The sequence below is a fragment of the Lutjanus erythropterus genome, chromosome 24, assembly GCF_056507025.1.
Source record: "Lutjanus erythropterus isolate fLutEry1 chromosome 24, fLutEry1.hap2, whole genome shotgun sequence".
In the NCBI taxonomy this organism is placed as follows: Eukaryota; Metazoa; Chordata; class Actinopteri; order Lutjaniformes; family Lutjanidae; genus Lutjanus; species Lutjanus erythropterus.
In genome coordinates, this window is record NC_139340.1 from 4,873,180 (window position 1) to 4,899,127 (window position 25,948).

At 38.7% G+C, this 25,948-nt stretch overlaps 2 protein-coding genes and 1 non-coding gene across 3 annotated transcripts in view; 1 reads left to right on the plus strand and 2 right to left on the minus strand.

Annotated features, from left to right (window-relative positions):
- Positions 1 to 702: 702 nt before the first annotated feature.
- Positions 703 to 6,904, minus strand: pjvk (pejvakin). The gene is made up of 6 exons (XM_084713869.1): positions 6,632 to 6,904; positions 5,725 to 5,920; positions 4,173 to 4,314; positions 3,462 to 3,579; positions 1,732 to 1,875; positions 703 to 1,004 (listed from the first exon to the last, which is right to left on the minus strand). The coding sequence occupies exons 1-6, from the start codon at positions 6,840 to 6,842 to the stop codon at positions 703 to 705; spliced, it is 1,113 nt and encodes a 370-aa protein (XP_084569995.1). The 5' UTR covers positions 6,843 to 6,904.
- Positions 2,650 to 2,722, minus strand: trnar-ucg (transfer RNA arginine (anticodon UCG)). The gene has a single exon. It is a non-coding gene; the product is annotated as a tRNA-Arg (tRNA).
- Positions 6,905 to 11,182: 4,278 nt separating the features above from the next.
- col5a2b (collagen, type V, alpha 2b) overlaps positions 11,183 to 25,948 on the plus strand; it is a 36,001-nt gene continuing 21,235 nt past the window's right edge. Inside the window, exon 1 of the mRNA XM_084714160.1 lies at positions 11,183 to 11,449. Coding sequence (XP_084570286.1) covers positions 11,356 to 11,449 — 94 coding nt within the window. The 5' untranslated portion in view covers positions 11,183 to 11,355. The remainder of the gene's footprint in view (positions 11,450 to 25,948) is intronic.

The window sequence follows — 25,948 nt, forward strand, 5'->3', positions numbered from 1 at the left end:
TAGGATGTTTTATTCCATAATTAAGACTTTATCTCATAATTCTGACTTAATCTTAGACATTTGATTAATAATTATGATGATTTGTCTCTTAATTATGACTTCATCTCATAATTTAGATGTTTTATCTCATAATTTTTATCTTTTTATCTCATAATTCAGTGTTTTTGTGTCATAATTATGACCTAATCTCATATAGTTTAGACATTTTATCTCTCAATTGTGTTTTTTTATCTCAAAATTTAGATTGTTATCTACTAATTATGACTTTATCTCCTAATTATGACAGTTGATCTCTTAATTATGATTTTATCTCATAATTTAGATTTTTTATCTCATATTACTAACTTTTTATCTTACAATTTAGACTTCTTATCTCATAATCTGGCGGTTTGTCTCATAATTATGACTTTATCTCACAATTTAGACTTTTTATCTCATCATTTTTATCATTTTATGTCATAATTCAGTGTTTTTATCTCATAATTATGATTTCATCTTGTAATTTTGACATTTTACCTCTTAATTATAGCTTTTTGTCTCCAAAGTTTGACTTTTATCCAATATTTATGACTTAATCTCATAATTATGATTTGTATTTGAAAGACTGCATCGCAAAAACAGCCTGGTAAACATCTGCTACCTTGCACCATTAAAAAAAAAAAAAAAACAACCTATGAACAAAGTTTGTCCCAGCGTCTTTTTTCACCTCAGCGTTTTGTGCCAGAGGTCAAAACAAGGCACGACATGGAGCCGGACATATTTGTGTCCCCCGGTGGAGCACTCCAGACAGCCGTAAACAGTTTCCCTCCTCTGGTTGCCCATGCCGCAGAGGGCGCAGGGCCCTTTTGGGATGTTGTGTTTGAGGAGGTTGGCCCGTGTGTGAGAGCTTTCTCTCAGGTAGGCCGTGGACACGTCCGTCATGCTGGCAGCTTTCTCGTAGTAATCTGTGACCATGTCGTCCATGTAGGTGTCGGTGTGGGTGAGCTCCTCAAACGTCCGGTTCTCTACAGCAGGTGGATAAAACGAAAAATGTAAATGATGTGTTTATGATGCAGCAGAGGTCACTTACTTACTTTGGAAGTCCATTTCTGTCAATAACAGAATAAATATCCCCATGGTCAGACACAAAATGATAATGAGATTCAAAAAAATACGACTTTTTCTCTTAGAATTTCAACTTTTTATCCTTTAATTACAACTTAATCTCATAATTTAGATTTTTAATCTCCTAATTTAAACTTTTTATCTCATTATTTAGACAATTTTATCTCATAATAATGACTTTCTAGCACATAATTATGACTTTTTATTATAATTTTTACTTTTTTATCTCAAAACAATGAATTTCTAACACAAAATTTTGAGTTTTATCTCATAATTTCAACTATTTGTCCCACAATTAAGATTGCTCTGGACTTTTTATCTCAATTTCAGCTGTTTATGTCCTAATTATGACTTTATATCTCACAGTTTTTAGACTTTTTGTCTCATAGATAAGACTTTTTATTCCATAGTTATGAAGTTTTAATCATAATTGACTTTTTAACTCATAGTTTCAACTTTTTTAACTCCTGTTTAGTTTTTTTTTTTTATCCCATATTGATGACTATTAATCTCTTAGTTGTGATATTTTTAATCTCACTAATCCAGTTTTTTCTTCATGATTATGACTCACCATGGGGATATTTTTTTCTTCTACTTTCAGAAATATCCCTCCCTACATGACTGTACCTGCTCTGAAGGGGTTTCCGTAGATGATCCCGGACAGGAAGCGTCGCAGTCGACCCATGGAGAAGTGACTGACGAAACCACCGAGCTGCTCCCTGATCTGCTCCCGCTCAAATCCCCCCTGAGACTCCGGAGCTACACAAATATCTGACACAGAGGAAGAAAAACAACTTTTTTGCTAAATCTGGAGTTTGTTAACACAAAATTGACCAAAAACAGGGATCAACTTGAGAAAGCAGCTCAACTTTAGACATTAATGCAGGTGCATTTTCATTTGGGATTCCAATTAACACCTGCAACAACTAATTTTTCATTATTATTGATTAATATCTTGAAAATATGAGCATGAAATCTTGTTTTGTCCGAGCAGCAGTCCCCAAACCAAAAGCCATCTGTTTTAACCTTTCCTTTGTAAAAGTGGTTCGAGAATTTATCTTCAAAGGTCGACTGTTCACTTTGCATGTGAGAGTTAGTGGAATAACATTTCCTCCATCACATTTGTCTCTGCAGAAGTTAAAACGATGTGACAGCAGCTCCGGGTGCTCAGCTGCCGCTCAGCCGCCGCTTTTAAAGGTGACATCTTTACAAAAGTGAGCGCCGTTTTCCAAACTTTGAATCTGAAGGGCAAAATGAGGTTGGCTATTTGCACTGTCACATCCGTCTCCTCAAAGGCGTCTCTCTGCAAGCGCAAATATAATTTTGCAATTTGTCAAAACACAGTTATGATGAAGCCACAAACTGATTTAAACCCTTAAATTTCCTGATCCGTCAGACATCTTTATATGACACTTTCAGTGCTTTCAGGAGTTGCACTTTAACAAGTCTGGCAATGAATTTGATTGATGAATGCTAAAGAGTTTAGTTTATTTCTTGATTTCTCAGAGACAGTACATATTAATAGAGAGTAGACTTTTGAAGTTTTAACCACGAAGGGACTCGAACCCTCAATCTTCTGATCCGAAGTCAGACGCCTTGTCCATTAGGCCACGTGGTCACACAAGATGAAGGCTAATAAGGTGATAGCACGGCATGTATTTTCACTTACTTCATCACATGGATACATAATATTTCTTTGATGAATTCAGGAGATATTAATGACTAGTAAAAACATTATGAGACATTCAGGTGCAATGGGATTTAAGTATTTGGGGCTTTTTTACATTCATCACATTGTTCGTCTCTGAATCAAAGAAACCATCTTTTTTTTTTTTTACTTTTTATGGCAATTAAATCATTTCCAAAAAGTGTGACAGTAAAAGTGTCGTCCCGTTTGAGATAAGAAATGTACGGCATGCAGAGCGCAGAGGAGCCTCAGGCGTTAACCACAACTGATGCACCCACTGCTTTTCATGTGGGACCCAGGAGGAGATTCAAGCCTGAAATTTTCTCAATAACCACCACACTCCTTATCCTTTAAATGCCCCGTTCACTTTCATCACACTCTTTGTTTGTAGTGGATTAAAGCTTGAGTCAGCAAAACTGTGGAAAGCTGAAGTATTTCACTCAAAGGTGCACTTTCTAATTTCAGCACTGTACGCCTCATTTAATCACTTTTATGCTTACAGCAGAAGAATATCTTTACTTTTTAAACCCATTTCATGTAGTTTGTGGAGTCTTTCCACCCTGGGGGTTTCTCTGAGCCTCTGAAAGCTGTCTGAGAAACTGCAGAACTGTTTTTGGAGGTGTGTGTGAGTACGTGACGGTACGGGTAATGATGTCTGCAGCCGTCCTACCGAGGCGTCCGTCCAGCCGAACGAACAGCTCACAGATGCTGAAGGCGATGGTGGTGTGAGCCGGGATGACGATGGCTTTGTCTCGACCTCGGGGGTTTCTGCCGTCGTCGATCTGAAACTGCAGCACAACAGAAGTTTGTGTGAAAATAACAGCAGACAAGCTGGATTGGTGAAGAAAGAAACTGCACTGACTTGCTTTTTAAAGTGCGACAACAGTGAGATTTCTTTCTTAGTATGAAACCAATAAATATCCCACAATGCCTTGCAGTAGAGCTGACAACATCACAGACTAAAGCAGACAGCGACTAAGACGCAACAGCTCTGTGTAATGTCAAAAACACTTATATTTTTAAAATGATTTATTTGTTGGCATGGGTTACCATGGTTACACTTATCGTAACGGCAAGGAGGCTCTCAGAAAGTGATGAGAAACAGCAGTGCAGCAGTGCATCAAAAAAGAAACACACTTTACACAAACGTGTTGCACAATAGTCCACATTTTGAGTATGTAGTGCTGTGTATATATATTCATCTTTTTTTTTAAATTGATATTCCTAGATATTTTGAAATATTTCAGTATTTTGCCAGACTATGTAATTTTTGCTGAATGGTTGCAAAAAAATGACAATTATGTAACGGATAGTAATGATAATGAGCAGGTCATTATTGTGATATCTTGCCTTAACGCTGTGTTTGTTTGTGTGTGTTTACCCTCATGGTCGTCCCTCTCATCCCGGCGTGGACGGTCAGAGAGCACTGACGGGTGGTGCGGATGCTCTCCACGACCACACACAGAACGCTGCGCCCGCTCTCCTTGGACTGACGGACCAGGCAGTGATCCAGGTCCACTTTCCTGAAAGACCAGAAAAAAGAATCTATGTAGGTACAACTTCATATCTTCATCTTATTGAACATATTGTCTCAAGTTAATTTAAATTAATTGGTTTTAGAAAAATAATTATTCAACCTAACTTAACTCACCTCACATTCTCAAGTTGAACTTACTCATTTAGTGCACATGTTAAAAGTTTTATGTGCCAGCTGTTTACAATAAACTTGAGGAAGTCTGAGTTTACGGTGTGTATGTGGATGTGAATGGTGAGGAACTTTAAAGGAACAGTTTGACATTTAGGGAAGTTTTTTAGGGACAAGAGTTAGATGAGAAGATTAACATCACTGTCAGGTATGGTGTGTTCATTGGTGTCATGTACTGGGAGGCACTGGATTTTTCGCCCCCTCAAAGTTAAAGATGGGGGTGCAGTGCCCAGGGAGGCAGGGAGAGTGCAGTTAATTTTCAAAATAAAAGACCCCGTGCAGACTCAAGATCATAAAGTCAGACAGAAAAGACATTATTTAACCACATTAATCCATGGTAGAAGCACAAAGAGCAAAGAAAGAGGACCTAATCAACAAAATCTGAGCAAGTCAGCATAATCAGGTGGGCAAAACACTCTGCTGCTGAAATACTTCTGACACGCTGCTGTTGGGGCTTGCAGCCAATGCGAAGGATGGGTCAGATTTACGTGCCATGCATGGTAGAATCAACCGGTAACATTATAGAGGCTGGCATTTTTTGCCCCCTCAATGGTCAACCCAAGTCAGCACCAGCCCAAGTCTAAGGCTATCAAGCTAACATGCTCGTTGTACTTTATGGGCTGTTAAAATTTATCCACTCCATATTAAACACTTTTCTCAGCCCATTTGTCATTTCTTCATGTATTCTTGTAGCTAAACAATCTTCCCAACACGACTACAATAGTTTTTTAACTTTGACGCCTGTTACTGTCAAACAAGACGACATCTCAAGTCTATTTATTGTCTTGCATTGTCCTCATGTATGTAGCTCCTGTATGTGTGCCAGTGTAGAATAACATGATCATTTATTCATCCTTACAGGGAAACCCTCTTCTCACATTCCCCCTGCCATGAGGAGGTCAGAGGTCAGGTATCAACTTAAAGTCATTGTTAAGAGAAAAAAACAAAAATGGCTCTAGATCTGTGCATGGAGAAAAATATATTTAGGAAAAATCAACTCATGACAGGTGACTCATGATACCTCTCTTTTCAAAAAACATAAATAATTAATCAAAATAGATCATTTAATATGGTTATTAATAAAACATTGCAGAGATGACACCTCATCTAATCAGTCTGGAGTGATACCATGATGATGATGTTGTTTGACCCCCGTCAGATGAAGATAAGAGCGCACGCTGAGCAGCTGTTGAACGCACACTATAGCCGTAACAGTATGCCGTGTTACCTGGAGTTGAGCTCTCGCAGTAAGGTGGGAACCTCCAGCTCGTGTTTGGTCACGATGCCGAAGGAGGCTTTGACGGCCACGGAGTCGGAGCCGCTGATGTTGAACCCCACATCGTTGATGAGGTGGTTTCCTAACCGACCGTTCAGCGATAGGTCAGATTTGTCCTCGTAGTTGAGGAGCTGATAAGAAGAAACTCCTGTAGCAGAAAAAAGAGGTTGTGGTTGTGGAGGTCTACAATTTGAATTAATATCCAGACCTTCAATCTGCATTTTTATTGAGTCTTTTAGACTGAAGATTTGGAAAAACAGAAACCTCTTTGACTGAACATCAGTGGTTAAAAAGTAACTTATACTCTGAGTAGTTTTGAGAAGAATACTTTGTACTTTTACTAAAGTATTTTTAAGTCTGGTGTAATCTAAGTATCCTAAAGTCCTGACATGTCATGTTGACTTGAAAAATTGTTATTTACACCATGTTTTTAGCCTGAATCTTTACTGTAGATCCATAGCTTGGAGTCATGTTCACATGCACAGCGCCTGAACTGGGTGTGTGTGGTGTGACGTGCACAAACAGCATGTTGGGACTTTAGGAGACTTGTCAAGTTGTTTTGTCCATTTGAAAACTGGTCACCATTCACTTCCATTGTTTGGGAGATACTGCAATACTGTTTTCCTGTTAATTTTGTGGCCTAAAAAACTAAACCTGACTTTCAATCGGCATGAGGATGACAAGATATTGACGAACTATCCCTTTAACAGAGTGAAAACTTTTAAAAACTTTTGTTATTAGATAAAACAGGTGCTGACAAAGTTCTTACTTTTAGGACATAATTTACTGTTGAAATACATATGGTATATCACAATTTATGTTATCACAATACCAAAAAAGTTGCAATAATGTATAGTACCTGCTGTGATCTCTTTCTCCCCGACCAGGATGTCTTTCAGAGAGAAGGGGGTCGAGGCGTACTTGTTCTTCTTCCAGAAATGCCTCTTCCTCTTCCTGGTGACCAGGCTGAGGGGCTGGTAGCGGTCGGCCTCGCTCAGGCTCGGGACGGGGATCAGCCTCCCCGTGTCCCCGACCTGCTTCACAAAGTTCTTGGTGGCTGCAGCGAACATTTTGAGTGATGCATGAGTGTCACCTCCAAAGAACACACACCGCCGGGTCCATCTGCTGACGTGTTTTGTGAGCTCAGAGCTGCTGAACGGTTCTCTTCTCAATGGGGAGGCTAATTCAGGAGTGTTCTTTCAGACTCGTGAAATGTTAAATTATGCAGTTAGTGTGTAAGGGAATATGGGACAAGATGTGTGTTAACTTGATAGGTCACTGTGGGCATGCAGCTTCCTGTCACATGACAAATGATGTGGAAAAAAGCAAATTATAGGAGCATTTTCTTATACCCAAAGTATTTTCCTCATCCCCTATTTTAAAAATGAATGAAGGATGAATAATGCTTCCTGGGCTTTAAGCTAAATGCTACAAATATCAACGTGCTAACATACCCACTCTAACATGCTAATTTTTAGTCAATATATTTATCAATCTTTTTACCTTTACCTTTATGTTTACCATCTTAGTTTAGGATTTTTGCATACTAACATGATTATATTTAGTATAAAGTTTACCAATGTTACCTTCTTATTGAGTGTGTTAGCATGCTAATAACTAACATAAACAACAACAACATAACATTTAAAATGCTTACGCATATATGTTTACCAATAGTACCCTCCTAATTTACCATTTTTAGGAGGTGTAGAGTTATCTGATATTATGTTCTTAGTTTAGCCTGTTAGCATGTTAATATTCACTATTAAAATGCTGAAATGCTTAAGTTTAGCAGGTATAATGTTTACCAATGTTACCTTCTCAGTTTAGCATGTTAGCATGCTAGCACCCACTATTAAAATGCTATCATACTTCTGTTTAGCAGGTATATTTTATGATAAATTTAAACTTACAAAATTTAACCTTTAAAACATTTTATTCTTTATTTATTTTTGATGACCTCTCATGACCCTCCAGTGGGTCACGGCCCACATCTTGGGAGTCACTGTCTTACACGTTTTAGCAGTACACATGACTTTTTTTTTTTAAATCTCTAAGTGCTGACTAAGGCTTGAACTATGAATAAAAGTCTATATCCTGTCCTAAACAGTATGTTCCCCTTTGACTCTGAGATACACAGAACATCTGCTTTGGCCACAAGCCTTTCTCTAAAAGCCTGAAAAACGGTCTGGATTATTTTTTTTTTAGGAAAGTCTCTGTGGCTTTTGTAAGATCTAATGTTTTTTCATTGCAGCTTTTTTTAGTCTGGATAATGTCCACCTTTTCTGACTGGAGGCCTCCACTCGCAGTGTGTGTGTCCTGCCTGCACAATCATGGCTTGATGTCTCCTGTGGTTGCACTGCTGTCTAGTCTATACATCCAGAAATAGCTTCTATGCTGGGAGGTTTTGATGCCACATGTAAGAACGCTTTCTGACCACAGCAGCTGAGGTCAGTTTGAGTTTTCTATACATTACACTCTCTGTAATTTCTTGGGCATATAATTTCTTAGAAGCATGATTTAAGGATAAAAAAAAAATCATCACACTGCAATTTACATTTATATGCAGCCTTGCCAAGTCTACCAAATTTCAAGAACATCTAGAAAAGGTCACTCAGTCCAGATTTTGCTGCTGTCACCTGTTTTATATGTGAGAAGTTGCTCTGACAGTGATGATGCTTTCATCTGTTCTGATGCTGCAACACCAGATCTTGTCAGGGAGGCTGGTTCATCAGCTGTCCTTGCTATTATGACTCCCCCTCTATATCACTGCAGTGCATTTCACAGTTGTTGGTTGTTTTAAAGCTGCATACTTTCACTTCTTTCATTCACTGACATTACGTTATATTATGTCTGATTGCACTTAGCTAAGGACTTGTGTGTTTTGCATGATTTTTGCAGCCAACTTAGGTTCTCCTACAGCTTGGAAGGACAGAGTTTTTGCAACTTGCCAGCTCACCACTAGATACCACTAAATCCTACAGACTGGCCCTTTAATTTAGCATATAATGTGCATGCAAAAGAGTTACGTACAATACCTTTTAAACATGCAACTGATCAATGTATACTTTTTACACATCAGTGCAAAGATGGTTCAGTCAGTGATCTGTGGTTCAGCTGTGATAGATTATAGGAAGAGGTGAGCCAGGTGGGGAAACTTGGGAAATTTTGTCAGCATCAAGTATTGCAAGACAAAGCAAAAGAGTCCAAATAGTTCAGTCCAAATAGACCAGCTTGAAGTATTACAGATGCTTTAAAATAGTATAAATAACAGGGTCAGTACCTCAGAGGGAAACAGACAAAAGCAGGCTGTTTCAGAGGTTAACACTTGTGAACTTTGGTTAAAAAGTTACCTTCTCTAACCAGCATGTCATCAAACTGTGTTAAAAAATGATGAATGGACAGAAGTTGACAGAGGAACCGTCTTCCCATCTGCTTCAGCTCCCCTCCCCTGTGGCTCTGCCCCGAGTCTTTAATGGGAAATCAGTCTGTTCTTCAAGCACCTGAAACACTTCCTGACCCAAGTTGTTCGTGAAGGAAACAAGTGAAATCCACCTCATCCACAGACAGAAATGTGACTTCATGAACGCTTTGATAACTCAATTAAAGAGAAAATCAGTCGTTAAGACGACAGCGCAGGAATCAGAAGTGGAAACATCAGCAGAGAAGTCATGTTGTTTGTTTTGTCTTCCTCTGGGACATCACCTCAGGGACCGACGATCTGCCCGACGCACCGACTTGGCAGAGACTCGCCCTGGAAAACACATCAGATGGATGAAACATGCACATTGTAAAGCGCTCAGGCTGGAGTGAACAGATTTAGGTCAGCAAGTCGGATTTCAGGTAGATAGAAAAACAAACTGGAGGTTGTTTTCTTTTGACACGTTATTTCAGGTACAACTGTTACATCGCTACATCACAGATACCCAGAATTCATTAGTACCGGAGCTCATTCATCATCAACAACTGATATTCAGGAGATATGAAGACATGTGCACACAGCGTCCTGTTTAGCGAACCTCAATATAAAGAAAACATAGAAGAAACCAAGAAATGGAAATTAAATCAACCTGTGATTTTGACAAAATAATGACCCATTATTCTGAAACCCCAGTTGTCTAAAAGGTTTCCTATTGGGCCAAAAGCCCATTTGTCTGACAGCCTGTTATCTTAAAAACAAACTCTCATTTCTCAGAAGGCTCATTGCTCCAAAAATCACAAACATAACTTAACTTACCTGACATAGCTACCGTACAAACCATGATCTTTTCCTAAATCTAACCATGTGGATTTGGTTCCTAAAATACTAAATCAGTAACCAAACAGTGTTAATCATGTGTTTATTACTGTTACCATGACAATGAAGGTCACCTGCTTGTCAAAATACACTAAGATATTAAAGGGCAAAACTGCAGAGAACGTGTATATTTTCAGAACAATGGGCCTTCAGAGCAGTGGGCTTTAGTTTTCGGGTTAACAGGCTGTCAGACAAATGAGCTCCCGATCCAGTGGGACATTTTCTGGGCTAAAAAAGTATGAATGCTGGTATTTTGTATGCTTTTGACATTTTACAAACTATTCAGGTTACAGAATAATCGGTGCAATGGGCTGCCTCCCAAACTATTTTATCAATTACTATATTGTGTTTACTGAAAATAAAATGTGTTTTTATAGTTTAATTCTGTTAACTTGAGAGGAGAATAAAAATTCTGAGTTGCAATTGCTGAAAATATTCGAGTTTAATTTTAATTTTACTGTAATCAAAGAATGTTTGTAACAGTAAAATATTTACGCCAGAATTTGCTGAATTCTTTGGTTTCTGCAGTGTGAAGACCGGTGTGCCTTGAGATTTTGGCTTGCCTTTTGGTGGAGCCTTGGACTCAAAAAGTTTTGAACACCACTGCACCGATATCAAAAATCAGATGTACATCACACTGAAAACAAACATTATGGGAAAAGGGATGTTATTGAAATGAAACTTGCACAAAAATCACAAAGTCTCCAAGGGAGTTTCTTATAAAACAACAAAGGCTTAATGCCAAAACAAGTCAGAGTTTCTTTGTTTTAAGGTCTAACATCATCTTCTCATGACAATAAATTCATTTTAATTGTATTAAAAGAGAGTGCCCTCGAGATTTTTGTGGTTTTTCTTTTTTACATCCTTTTCCAAAGAGCACTCAAGGTGAGAGGTCGTCCTGAATAGAAACGTTTGAGTCATTTTTCACCAGCGTCATCCAGCCCATCTTCTGTCATCAGTCTTTTTAGGCTGGACAAATTTAATGCAGCCTTTAATTAGCCACATCTTTCAAGGCAATTGCAGGAGCCCGAGGAGGAGGTTGGCCCTGAAATAAAGCAAGAAAAAATGATGATAGAGGAGGAGGAGAGTGAGAGAAGGAGGGAGGTGGAGGGGGGCTAAAGAGGGAGCTTGTTTCAGTGTGCAGTAATCGCTCATCCAGGAGAACTGCTCCACTCAGGGATATTTGGATTTTTTCAGTCTGGATGCTGTAGCTCGGGGTCGGGCTCTCTCTGACTCCCTCGTCTGTCTCTTTGTGTGTGAGGACGCTGCATGTCTGGCATGCAGACATGGGCCCCTCGTTACGCTCTAGGATTACCGTTTGCCTGCTCATCACCTTGGCTCAGGTGATCGCCGTGACCTGCCAAGAAGATACCAAGAACGGTGAGTGACAGACGCCCACATCTGACTGCTCCTTCTGTCCTCTGATTGGTTTTCTGATGTGTTCAGTTGCTGACAGGTTTGCGAAAAATGGATGGTCATAAAAATGTTCCTTTTGTGCTGAAATAAACATCTGTCTACTGCAAATATGTAAAATTCAAGTTCATAAAATCACTGGAAAAGTTAGTTTTGGTTATTTTCTGTGCAACAAATGCTTTATATATCACTTTTTTAATGTTTGTTTTATATATAACTTGACAACAATGTTTCCTCCAGATTTCCTGTCTTCTACTGATTCACAACTTGGTAACATTTCCCTCTGTCTGTGTTTTTTTTTAATCAAAGTAACATGTTTTTTACAGTTGTGTTTGTTTTTCCCATTAAAATTCAGGGAAGTGGTTTGGGAAGTTTCCCTCTCATGTTTAGGTTGTAAGTGAAACTGGGCAGCTCTGCCTCCCAGCAGCCGGACCACACTGGCCTTGTGGTTTGGGAACTACAGGTTCAAATCACACCCACAACCTGGACCAGAAAGGCTTATTATGTCTTAATTAGGTGCAATGTTCCTTTTCATGAGGCCGTTAAGTGACGATAAATGCTGGGTTGCGAGGATTAATCTTTAATCCTGATTAAATCATGGTTTATTATTTCTGTTTCACCAAAACTTAAAACTTTAAACTGTGATTCAGTATTAACTTTCAACTAAATTGAAGATGTTCATCTTTTAAAATAGCTGCCTTGTGGAGATGGATTAAGCAAAATAATCAACTTCCTCAAAGAAATTTGAGGGTCAGACTCAACCCATTTGAGTTTTATGATGCATCTCCTCTTTATTTCACTTCGTATTTTGGCCAACAAGTTTTTCCTCAAAGGAGAAAATAGAGCTTTTCTACCAAGCCATCATTAGTAGGCTAACTAGGCCAACTGACCTTTTTAGCTAGCTACCAAACAATATAACATTTAGTTAATTTTCAGTTAGTTAGGAAACAATATAAAGGTTTTTTGTTGTTTTTTTTTTTTTTTACTTTTTAGCTTTCTAGAAAACAATAAAACATTTAGTTAACTTTTTAGCTTGCTAGCAAACAATATAACATATAGTTAATTTATTAGCTAGCTAGCAGTACAGTATATTTAACAGTATATTTAGTTAACTTTTTCGTTAGCCAGCTAACAATATAACGCAAACTTTTTAGCTTGCTATCAAACAATAAAACATTTAATTAACTTTTTTTTTTAGCTAGATAGCAAACACTATAAAGATTTTTTTTGGTTACCTTTTTAGCTTGCTAGCAAACAATGAAACATTTTTGTTAACTTTTTATTTTAGCTAGCAAGCAAACAATCTAACTTTTTGTTGTTCAGTTTTACTTTTTAACCAGCTAGCAAACAAGGCAACAGGAAAACAGAGCAGCTGAAACACCCTTATACTTTATTTATTTATTTATTTATTTATTTATTTATGTATTTATCTATCCATATTGCTTAATCTCTCTGTTGCTAACTTTGCTAATTGTTTTCTAAACTAAACCTGGATTCATTTAATTGAGATTAGTTTTTTTTTTTTGTGCAACAGAGGTCACAGTTATTTTAAATCTGGATTTACTCGTTTTAAATTCTTTCTTTTTTGATACAACCCAGTATAAGAGTCCGTTCTCGACATAAAATATCTGGTGAAAGCTGCAAACCTGTCAGGAATTACTTAGAGAGGAACAAAGTGGTAGAAAGCTCCAATCTCTTGGGAGAAAAGTGGCACTGATGCCTGACATTGAGGGTAAACTGTCCACACACAGCTGAGACAGAATGCCCAAATCAAGACAGTTTTCTTTAAGTTGGAGATGTGGCTGATCTAAAACAAAATGTCCCAGTGGACGTGATCCTGGGTCAAAAATATCTTCCCCCCTCCAGGCTGCAGCACACACTAAACTAAAGCATGCGCGGGGCTGGCTGGGCTATTTCAGTGCGAGGTCGAGGCTGAATGATGGGGTTCAGAGTGCCACGGCTATAATGATGTGGCCTTGCGGATGGGATGGACAAAAGCAGGCCACTAATTTTGGTCAGACTTCAGGCCAGAGGCAGACAAGACAGACACACCCAGAATGAGAGGATGCTGGATATGAAATATGCCACACTTGCTTCTTTCCAAGTTCACCTCCACTGAAGCTGCACTGAGAGATGCCCACTGATCCTTGAAAGGGTTGTGGCATGTCCTGAAGCTGAATATGTTCCCTCTCAGTGCAGCACTGATGAGTAAAGGCATGTCCTCCAGCTGTGGACTGACAGGTGTGTCACTACAGACCAGAAACTGCAGAGAGGGTGTGATCCTAGATATAAAAAATGTGGAAAATCTGTAAAGATAAAAGACAACACATGACTGTAACTCTGAAGTCATTGCTTTTATTTTTGTCTTTTACTGGGCTAATTGCAGGTTTAAATTGTTTTTTGGCTGTTTAAAGACTCACCCAGCCTCCATGGTCCCTCTATGTTTCACCCAGCCTTTCAATACTTCGATTACTGCTGCTGCTGTAACAACCACCAAATTAGCTACTATACTAATTTGGCCACCATCCTGACATAGACCTATTATAATGCATAAAAATCTTTACCACTCTCATGTCTGTATGGTAAATATGAAGCAGACCAGGAGTCAGTTAGCTTAGCTTAGTTTTGTTTATGTTTTTTTCTTTTTTTCTACTTTTTAGCTTGCCAGCAAACAATATAACATTTAGCAAACTTCTTTGTGAGCTAGCAAACAATATAAAATTATTACTTTTTTTTTTAAAAAAAAACAACTTTTTATCTTGCTAGCAAACAAGATAACATGTTGTTAATTTCTTGGTTATCTTGCAAAATAAAATATAATTATAGTTAGCTTGCAAACAATCTTAGCTTTTTGTTGTTGTTTTGAGTTTATGCAACAGGAATACAGAACAGGTGAAAGTTAACGCCCCCTTATACTAACTACTATGTGTAAATTAAACTCTCCGTTAACTTGAATTTGGATAAAATGATTTAATTCCAAACATTTCCAAATGCCCAGCCCCTCTAAGTCTTGCGTATTAATATGTTATATCTCAAAAGTTTACTCTGTACAGAAAACAAAATGCAAAAGCAATACATGATTTTATGAGTATTCAGTCTTGTCTTCACTGTTTTATCTAGTTGTTTCCCTGTTGGTCTTTATGCTAAGCTAAGCTAATCGGCTGCTGACTGCAGCTTCATATTTACTGTACAGACATAAGAGCAGTAACAATTTTCTCATTTAACTCCCAAAGGTACTCATTTTATCAATTTATTAGCTGTTAATACAGAGGTTTCAAATTTGGTGTTGTGGCTTGTTAACCCTTCAAATGAAGCCATTTTTACAGCAGCTGCTTACTTGTGGATGTCCAGATTCTCCGGGGACCAATGATCAACATGATGAGGATTGGAACAGATAATGAATTTGGTGAATTAATTAATTACAGTTAGACCAAGACTATAGTTAGACCCTTGGAGGCACTGTCTGTCCCACAAATCAAGCATAATAAAGTGTCATTTTAAGCTCTGTTTGTTTCAGGTATGTTAGTTGTTGTTGGAGGGGATCTCTGCACTGAGATTTATGATCCGGTCTGTCAGCTCGTTAAGACGTCGACTGGCTATTACAGACTTTAGTATGCTGATCTTGGCTCGGTGTGTGTGAATGTGTGTTTGTTTGAGTGAGAGAGAGACCAGACTTTAAATGGGAGGAACCAACATAAACAGGCAGAAGTTTGCGTGTATCTCTGTCCACGTGTTTCTCAGGTTTTAAAGCAAATCAGATTTTTTTTGAGACTCAATATTGGATTTTAAGGACGGTTAATTGAGAAATTAGTGCAGTGTACACTTAACACAGTCTTTGCCTTACGATCCATTAAACTGAAGCATGTCTTCTGTGACCCTTATGGTCTGTTGGTTTGCTTAGTCAGCACACATGTTTGCTGGCTAAAAAAATAAATATTACATAAAAAGCTAATTCTCCTCCTTCGACAAAAACTTGTTGGCTGAATTAATTGAGGAGCTTATTATTTTCCATAATCAATCTCATTTTAAATGTTAAACCTCCTCAGGTGTAAGTTTAAATTTACTATTGGATCACAGTTTAAAGTTTTGGTGCAACAAAATTAAATTTAATCTTGGTTTTGAGAAAAAACTAAACTGAGGGTTAAAGAGTTTTAAACTTTTCTTGATTTTAAACTAGATTTCAAGCTTGGGTCAACAAATGGTTTTCATATGTTAAATCAAGAGTTAATCAGGTTTGAACTGTATACTAAGTGTGGGCATAATGAAAGTATATGTGAATGAATGCAGGTTCCCTCTGGAATAGTTTCAGACTGAGGCCTGCAGAGGTGAAACTATCACATATTTTACAAATAAACACCCTAATTTAAGTTTTTTCAAACATTATATGTTGGTTTTAATTACTGTATGATTTTCAGTTACCTGTCTGGCCATTAAGTATCTTGCAACCCCTCAGATTTATCATGGGACCCTTGAGAGGAATCCCAACCCCCACTGGGAACCACTGGTTTCACTTTCTGTGGGATAAATAATGTTTAATAATAAACCTGAGTTGAGGAGGTTTAGGCGTCTACAAACCACAAGGTCAGAGAGCTGCACGGACAGTTTCCACTTAAAAAGATGCCCTCACTTAGTCATGATAATTACTCTCATGCTGTACATCCACGCTATAATCACATTCAGACGCCTAAGAATTATAGTTTTTGATCATAATAGTAACTTTTCTGCAAAGCTTCAGTATAAAAAGGAAATTTTATCTGCAAAGCTCCAAAATAAAAGTTAAATTTTCCCAAAACGAGGCAGTCGCAGAAGGACAGAAACCTGTGTGGCCTCAACAACCTGTAGAATAAACCTCCGGCTCAGTGATTTTTTCAGTTGTAGTTTGATTCGTGCTGCAGCGTGAGAGCTGCTCCGCAGGGTGAAGCAGGTTCTCGCAGCAGCAGGACGGTTCTCCGGGTGTGGCACCTCTCTGCTCTCCCAAATAAAGGCAAGCCACAAGTTCTATACCAAGCCCAACGTATAATACAGCCGCTGTGGTTTCCCCTGAAATAACTGCTGCTTTTGAAAACGGGCCTCTCTCGCGGGGAGAGGCTCCACCACATAATTAGTACTTAGGACGTCACTAAACTGCCAGGATTCAAATATGCTCACAATTTAAGCTCGTAGCAGGTGGCCATATTTGCCTTTCTTTTTAGCTTTTCCACTTGTTCCTGACACATTTCTTAAATTTTTTTTAAATGACTGGCAGACAAAGGGTACAGAAAAACACATCCCTATACCAGCCAACCTCGATATCTCAAAAGTAGGGAGGATTTCAAAACAAAAGCCCACAGAAAATGTGATTTTCAGAGACTTTGTTTCCTTCTGGTGACTTTTAAAGAATTAAAATAACAAAATAAGTGCAATGCAACTGCATTTTCTGTTAAATACTTTTAATATTCAGCATCTGAAACAGATTATGACAACAAAAAGGGGGGAAAAGTATGAAAATTTATCATAAATCTGGAAAAAATACAGGAGAATTGTGAGGAAATCAAGCGAGGTCGATGGAAAATGGGAATCTCCCAGGAAAACTGGGAGGGTTGGCAACTTGTTTAAACTTCTTATCTTACAGCTTGCTAAAATGAGTCTAACACCAACTGCGAGTGCTTTTCTTGAAAATATACTCTCACTTTCCCCTTTTTTTCCCATGATATAATTGCATTTGTACATAAAACTCAGGATAAATTATAGGATTCCATAGGCACACATTGGCGTACCTCTTGATTACATACAGTAGGTCTAATCTTGTTTTAGAGAGACATCATTGGTGTGAAGATGATTACATACTTGCACACAGACACATTTATAGACAAATTTACAGCCAGGAGCTGTCAGACTCGACCACAGTCTAGTCACTGACTGGATCATTGAACTGCCTTGCTCAAGTGCAGCTTGGTGGCAGTTTGCCTCAAAAGTGGTACATGTGTTAGGTACAGGTACTGCAATGATTTAATGCTAATGATCAGTCATGAATCAAATGATCAGCTGATCATCAAGCCTCTGCAGAAGCCTGATAACAACCTGATCATTTGAATCAGGTGTGTTGGAGCAGAGAAACATCTAAAACATGCAGGACAGTGAGCTCTGAGGACCAGGACTGAGAAACACTGCATGATAGCATGTTCTTATTGAGTTTTGTAAATTTTAAAGCCCCATCTTTTCTGCTTTAAACTAATTGAAGTTATAAAACATGTGGCATTGGTTCATGTATGTATTTGTCCCTTTAGAAATAAATGTTGAATAAAGTTTAGTGGGATATACCCCGGGCACAAACTTTTTGAGACGTTGCCCTTCAGCAGGAGACTCCAGTTCTGAAGGACATAAGAAAAAGTTTCTTCCCTTTTGCAGCTGGTCCCGTCAATAAGACCAGGGAACCCCACCTCCTCCTCCACTCTAGTTACACCAGGGGTTCTCAAAGTTTATTTTAATCGTTCCATTTCAATACTTTCACTTTCAGTTATCATCCTTTAATACAGCACTCTGCTACTGCGTCAAAGTGTAACCCTCTAGCTCAGGTCAGCCAGCTAGTGGCGTCCTAAAGCTAAAGTCTCTGTGGACAGTACCCTTCCTCAAGTGACCGTAACACTCCACATGATAACTAGGTGGGACAATGACTCAAGTGACTCTCAATCTGTTCCTACAGGAAGTTGCGATCGAAACAGTTCTTGCAAATGTAACTAATCCCCGGAAATTCTGCACGACCTTACAATTTTGTCCGAACTTTGTCCGCAACTTTTCCACAAATTGATTGTTGTTGTTTTTTGTTCTTTTTAGTAAAGTTACTTAGAACAGTCAGAACAGAGTGCAGTTTTGTTTCCCCAAATTTTTTTAGAAAAGCTGCTGTGAAATCAGGCACAATTCCAAAAACAGGAAATCCCAGAGGGACTGCTTAAGGTATTAAACACCACAACAGGTTAAATACCCCGACAACTCAGTTGCCTTCGAGCAAAGCTGAGGAGAAAAGGAGGTTTCAGGAAAAATACTCTGACTTAACTCTGACTTCTTATGACCTCAGGGCACAGATTAAGTGATCTGCTTTAAGAACTTGTGAAACGCTGTTATCAGACCAATCACAAATCCTACGACAAGTTCAGGGTTTATCCTGTGCGTCCTAAATTAGCACAGTCATCAAAATTTGGGAACCTCCACAGATTACAGTAATCTCTCAGAGTTAGAGAGTTAGAGAATCCCTGGTCAATATCTTTCATTCTGCTGTGCTCAGTGGTACAGCTCTTTCATTTTAAAGAATGGTCAGTGGTGGACTCCGGCTGTTTGAGGGGTAGGGACCAAAAAAGTACAAAAACTATTAAACACAGGTGCTGACTAATTTTCAAGCATATAAAGCAGCACTGCCTCTGCACTTCCTGCACCAGAAGGCACCTAGAGATGCATAAATCCACAGACAACATTATAAAACTGTTTTATTCACAGCCTCAGTTGTGCTCCAGTAAACCCACTCTGAGGAATTTCCCCTTCAGCTTAGCAGCAGCAGTTTATTGGCCTTCGCTGTAATTTATGCTTTCTTAATTTCATGTCTTTAAAGGATCTGATGATTGTCACGGTGAAAACAATACTTACCTTGTGAACCGTAAAGTATAATGAGGTTGACACTCTCCTCGTTTCCATGTCGGTTATCAGTGCTGGAATGTAACCAAGTAGCCTACCATTTAATGATAGGGGAGACCGGGGGCAAGTGTAACACACTCAGTTTATCCACTGAGATGCAAGCTAGACTGATGACACTTTTGCTGTCAACAAAAAACTCATTTTGAGGTATGATGGTTACTTTTTGAATGTGCAGTACTTTTCTTCAGTTGTCTCAAGTTTAAATGACTCATTTTATATGTAAAATTAATTTTAAATCAATTCAAATGATTATCTTGTCCACTGCAAACATAGGAATAGAATCTTGCTTTTAATGCAGATGATGCCTGAAAATAATTTGAATCTGTTCAAAATAATATTAAGTAACTTTATTGGATAACAATTGGATACTGTAGCAGTAATGTGATTACTTTGAGGTGAGCTTTTATTTGAGTGCTTTTAGTGCATGTGTTTCCTGTATCAAAAGATGATACACTGTTCATCTTTTCAAGTAGTTTGTAAGTGATTAAAATGTAACAAAAAAAAATGTTACGATTGCCCCCAGTCTCCCCTACTTAAAGTTGCAGGTGTAGTGCAGCCCCAGTGGCTTCATTGATAAGGCACTGTCCTCCCTCCTAAGCCAGGGATTGTGGGTTTGAGTCCCATCTGGGTGGTTTCTAGCAGAGTTGTGTGGAGGTTTTTGGTCCTTGGATTAAAGTGTTAGTTCAATTTATTTTATGTGGGGTTGTGTGAGTTTCTAATATATAGTCAGTGTATTACAGACAGTAGAAGGCTGTGCCAGTGTAGGAAGCTCAGCAATGTACTGCTGTGGACGGGATCAAGACACGTAGAAAGTCAATATCAATTTAGTTGTATCTATATTTGAAATGTTTTCACTGCTTTACCTTGCTGTCAGACAGACTTTTCTGATGGAAAACTGCTGTTATATAAAGCCAGATGCCACTCTCTCCAAACCAACCAAACTCCACTCGCAGAATTAATAATTTTACCTCCCAGAACACAGGAGTTGCTGGTCTCCTGCTGCCTTGATTGGTTAGTTTGTTTGTGTTATTGTGTGACTTCTGTGTTTTAAAAGGTTAATTGGGATTCACCAAAGTCACACAATAACACAAAAAACCTAACAGATGGAGGCAGCAATAGATCAGCAACTCCTGTGTTCTGGGAGGTAAAATTACTGATTTTGCAAAAGGAGTTTGGTTGAGCAAGCGAGAGCAATATTTGTCTTATCTAACAGCGGTTTCCCACTGGAAAAACAGTGAAAACATTCCAAATACAGCATACAATTAAACTGATATTGCATTTTTTAGGTGACCAAAATATTTTTGCTGCTGACCGCGTCCACAGCAGTACATTGTTAAGCTTCCTTGCTAGTACTCCTCTGTGCTTCTCCAAACTGGGGGTGTGCCGACTGCCATCTGCTATCTCATAACCTCATAAAACCCTGCTTCAAATAATTGGAACTACCCCTTTAACCCTAATGCAGCCTTCTTCTTGCAGTGTGAATGAATCAAATCATGCATGAAAGCCAGCTGTTTTTTATTGCATTGCTTAGTATTGGGTGCAGCCTACTGGCTACAGATTGAAAGAGCATTCATCAAAATATTTTAGCTAGTGCGCACTGATGCAATTAGATTTTTATATTTATTTTTTGTTACACTAAAATAAGGGTTCTTATTTTAATATTTTGTGTTTTTAGTTACATAAATAAAACAAATTAAAACTGAACAACAGCATAAAAATTATGTTTAGGTTGTGTCCTTCAATAAATCATTGTTTAATTTATTTCTTTTTACCTTATTAATGTCTCCTACATACAGCAAATGTATAAAGAGGTGCTAATACACCATTTACCTCTGGTCCAGATGTTGATTGCTGCTGTGCTTGACTCAGATAGCTGTACAGAGAACGGGCAGGTCTACTCCAACAATCAGATATGGAGCCCAGAGTCATGCAGAGTCTGTGTGTGTGACATGGGGACTGTAGTGTGTGAGGAGGAGGTGTGTGAGGAGCTCAGTGACTGCCAGACGGCGGTGACGACTCCAGAGGGCGAGTGTTGCCCCGTGTGCTCGACCGCAGCACCGACTCACAGTACAGACACTGAAGCAGGTAAATGAAACCGACCGCAGGGAACTCTGGGTAAACTTCAGGCTCCTTTCGGTTGGTGTGACTCATCATCATTATGGGGTTTTTCTGACAGTGGGACGAGGCAGTGAACGCCACATGCATGCATAAAATGATTTTCCTCGGTGTAAGCCAGGATCTAGTATTGCTTATGTTGCAATTTTAAAGATCATTAAAGACTTTAGTGACATATTTTAAGATGTTCCCAAAGCAGAGAGAGGAAGAAAAGTAGTTTCCATAGCAACATCTTAGTTTGAGAAAAAAGTGTTGTCATGCTGAACACGAATTTCCTCAAATTTTGCGCAAATGTTTGCTTGGACTCAAAGAAGAACTGTTTAGATTTTGGAGGCCAAAGGTCACTGTGACCTCATGTTTGTCCTGGTCTTGTGAATGCAATAAATCTGTTACGCCTGAACTTAAATTTGGACTTACGGATGAACTGAATATAATTTGGAGCCAAAAGATCAAGGTCACTGTGTCCTTCTAAAACATCTTTTTGGTCATAACTCTAGAATTTATGCAAAATTTCATACAAATTGTATATTTGCATGTAAAATTGACATTTTATATGCAAAAGGTCAAGGGTCAGCTTCACTGTAACATCATAATATTCAGCTCTCTGTCAAACTATGTTTTATTAAATTCCTTCAAAATCTTAGTGGAAGTAAACTACAACTTGACTGTTTGGTGGAGGAAAACTACAACTATTATAACTACATTCGTCTGTATTGTTTGTGATGCTGTTGTGCTTGTGGTATTTTGTTTACTTTCCAAATCCAACCATTTATTCACACTGACATAAGTGGTATGTGGCATTTTATTTTAAACGGGGTGGAGAAGTTGGTGAAGTTTAGCTCCACATATTCTCTATAAACAGATATCTGTGCATGAATGCAGAATTTGAAGGCAAGGGACTTGATTTTTGGATCAGAAACATTCTGTTTATCTTTTGTAGTCCATTAGTTGGCCAAGGATTGGCTGAGCGGGCTTTGGTTCCATGCAGGTAAACAGATAACCCACCAGCTATATATGTATGGTTGTGCACTGTTAGGTTCATGAGTTTTTACTCTGTGGTAATGTTCCTCTGCAGGTAGAAATAATATTTGTGGTAATTAAACAGTGAAAGAAGCCAAAGATTGACAGCTTCTATCTGGGTGAAGTTTGATTGAGGCCTGCTGCAAAAGGCAGTGATTAAAAAAAGCAGAATGAATGTTACAAGGTAGTTGATTTGCCCACTGACTTCGCAGGATCATGAAAATCATTGTCAGGTTTTATAGTAGTTCATCTTTGTCAATTAAGTTTGCCAGCTAACAACACTGTGCACTGAAAGACTCAGCTCTTTGGATTTTTGTCTGCTGAGGCTCACCTCACCTAGAGAGATAATTTCTGCTTTCTGTAAGTTTGTAAAAGTGGCCTTCATGTCTTCAAACAGGAAGCTCAGCTGTGGATGGAAACAGTGGGTGTTATAATCATCAGACTGTCGTGCCAGTCGGCCTACATGTAGTAACTTTCGCCATGTGGTCCAGCTGACGCCAAGTCAAGGTGCCACTGGTCAAGTGTTGACTCATGAGTGCCATGGACTGTCATAAACTGTCATAGACTGTGGTTCAAGTGTTACTTTTGCTGTTTGCATTCAACCACAAGCTCCTCAACTCCAGCTAAGGAAACCAGTTTCCCCCTTATTGTGTTTACAGGTTTTTGAGCAATTATAGACCCATGAGAATGATGGTTGTTTTCTCTTGGTTTTATACTTATGGAGAAGTCTGGATCGGCTCCACTGGAGCAGAAGTTTAGTCTGTTTCTGAGCCAAAAAAAGACCATTATGATGGATAGTGTGAAAAGAGGAAAGGATAATAGATCCATGCATGATTTTGCAAACCGTTGTGGGATTAAAGTAGCTGTGATCATCTGTGTTTTTCTCAGCGATTATGATCAATTTACTTTGAAAATGTAGTGATGTGCTGGAGGAGTTTATACAATTAGACTGGGTTGCACCAACAAAGATTAATTTAACTCAGATTAATACTAATCAGAGTATCGAAAACATAGGTTTAAAATTAGTAAATTAAGTTGAGCTCTGCTGCACAATTAAAAAGTGATTTAAACCAAAAATAAATGAGGAATATGTAGTCATTGCATGTGCAAAAATGCGTATAGCAGTCCAAATAGTGAGGTGGAGCCACAGACTGTATCTTAAATATGTTGTAGTCCTGTTTAATATACAATCTACGGTTGAAGCGAGTTGTTTCCCTCAGCCCCCTCCTCCACAGACGCAGGCAGGCTGCAGTAAATTCATAGGAACAGAGGATGCACGCATCGTAAACTGACAATAACAAGCAATAACAAGTCCTTCACTGTAAACTGATAGGTGGTTTATAACTGTCAGAGGTAAAGTTAAGCCTGTTATACTGAAAACAATAGGCAGCTGCTCTGAAAATACATCCTTGATGAGTTAATTACTAATTTCTGCTCCTTTGAGAAAAAGTTCTTGGCCAAATTATCAGCTGGAGTGAAAGAAAAAAAGAGACATGTCATAAAGTTTGATTGGGTTGAGTTTGTCATTTAATGTCCTTTGAGGAACTTGATTATGTTGCTCAGTACATCTCAAAAAGGCAGCTATTTTAAAAGTTAAATGTGGATTGATACTGGATTGCATTTTAAATTGTTTGAAGTTTTAATTTAGCAGTAATTTAACAGTAAAAACTAAACTGAGGGTCAGAGGGAGGTTTAAATCTTGGTTAATTAAGTTAAACCATGATTTAAATGGGTTTAAAAAATTATAATAAATCCTTGTTGGTGTAACTCAGCCTGAGTGCCACATAGCTGAGGAAGATGTGAAATTTTCAGTTGGTCTCACAGTTGAAAACCCCATAATGATGTACAGACTTCACCATCACTGCCAACTTAAAGGGAATCCCCCACAATACTGACGTCAGTTGCTGTTCTGTTTCATGAAGCTGCCTGCACAGAAAATGGAAAGACCTACTCCTACAATCAGATATGGAGCCCAGAGCCGTGTCGGATCTGTGTGTGCGACACGGGGACTGTGGTGTGTGAGGAAGTGGTGTGTGAAGAGCTAAGGGACTGCAACACAACCGAGGTCCCCGAGGGCGAGTGTTGCCCTGTGTGCTCGACTGCAGCACCACATCCTCCTAGCATGGACGATAAAACTGGTAATAAATATTTAAGATTCAAATGTGGGTGTGTATATTCCATTAATATCCACATTTACAAATCCACCATCGGAGTATTTATGTGTCAGTCTTTCAATCTTAACTCTTTAAATTTACTTAAATTAAGAAATCAACTCTCTTCTTAATGCCAGTCAACCCTTTAGTCTATTCACTGTGCTAATATCGATCCATTTCTTGAGGATTTTTGTTTCATTTTATTATTTTCTTGTGTTGTTGTCTCTTTAATTTCTTTGGCTTTATGGTGACGTTGTTAAAGACAAGGTTGTTGTACTATATTTTGCACATTTAAGTTGCTTTCACTGAAATCATGTACTGAATACCTGCTGTGAATGTTGAAAATACTTACAAATCATTATTGCTACAATGCATCATTATGGGATTAAACTGCCCTGAAATGAGGAAAGGTCTCCAAAGGAACCATGTGCTACAATTTAGTCATTATTATATACAGTTAACATGATTTATTCCAGTGTTCCAGTCGTATAAAGATGACGTCAAAATCACCCCAATGTTTTTGAGAAATTAAGATAGATTAGCAATATTTATAAGGTCATAAATGGTTTAGATGTACAACCAATCAATTCATAAATAAATCGATCAATCAAAAACAAGACTAACAGCCATCCTTACAGCTCTGTGTGGGCTGTTGGGCACAGCAGCATGCTGGCACCTGTTTCCAGGGTCCTATGTTCCTAGGGTGTTCTCGATAGAGCTCTAGATAGAGCTGAGGAACACCGGACCTTGAGAAAATAGGACCATACAAACATAGAACTTTGGGAACATAGGACTCTGGGAACATAAACCCTTCGGAGCGTAGGACCTTGGGAACACAGGACTCTGGGAACATAGGGCCTTGGGGAAATAGGACCTCAAGAACATAGGACCACGGCAGAGCACAAATGTAGACAGGGTAACATATAGCACCCTGATAAGATAGGACTGTGGGAACATAGAACCCTGGAACCACATTACCCTGGGCACATATGACCTTGGGAACACAGGACCTTAGGAACATATGAGTGCAGGAACATAAGGCCTTGGAAACAGAGGACCTTAGGAACATAGGACCTTGGGAGAGCACATATGCAGAACTGGGTCACAAGGGACCCCAGGAATGTAGAACCATGGGAACATAAGACCTTGGGATCATAGGAACCTGACAACATAGGAAAGATGATGCCAACATGCTTATGATCATAGTCTTTGGGCTAAAAGAGATTCATGCAATGAGGTGAGATAGACGACCTATAAACATCCAGTCCTCATGCCCATAATGATCTGTTAGACCATCAATCAGGTGATAAAGAACAACCCTGGGTACTGATGTCAGTTGCTGTTCTTTTCCATAAAGATTCCTGTACAGAGGATGGCAAAGTCTACTCCAACAATCAGATATGGAACCCAGTGCCATGTCAAGTCTGTATATGTGAAATGGGGACGATGTTTTGTGAGGACGTGGTGTGTGAGGATGTAGGTGACTGCAAGACCACAGAGATCCCAGAGGGCG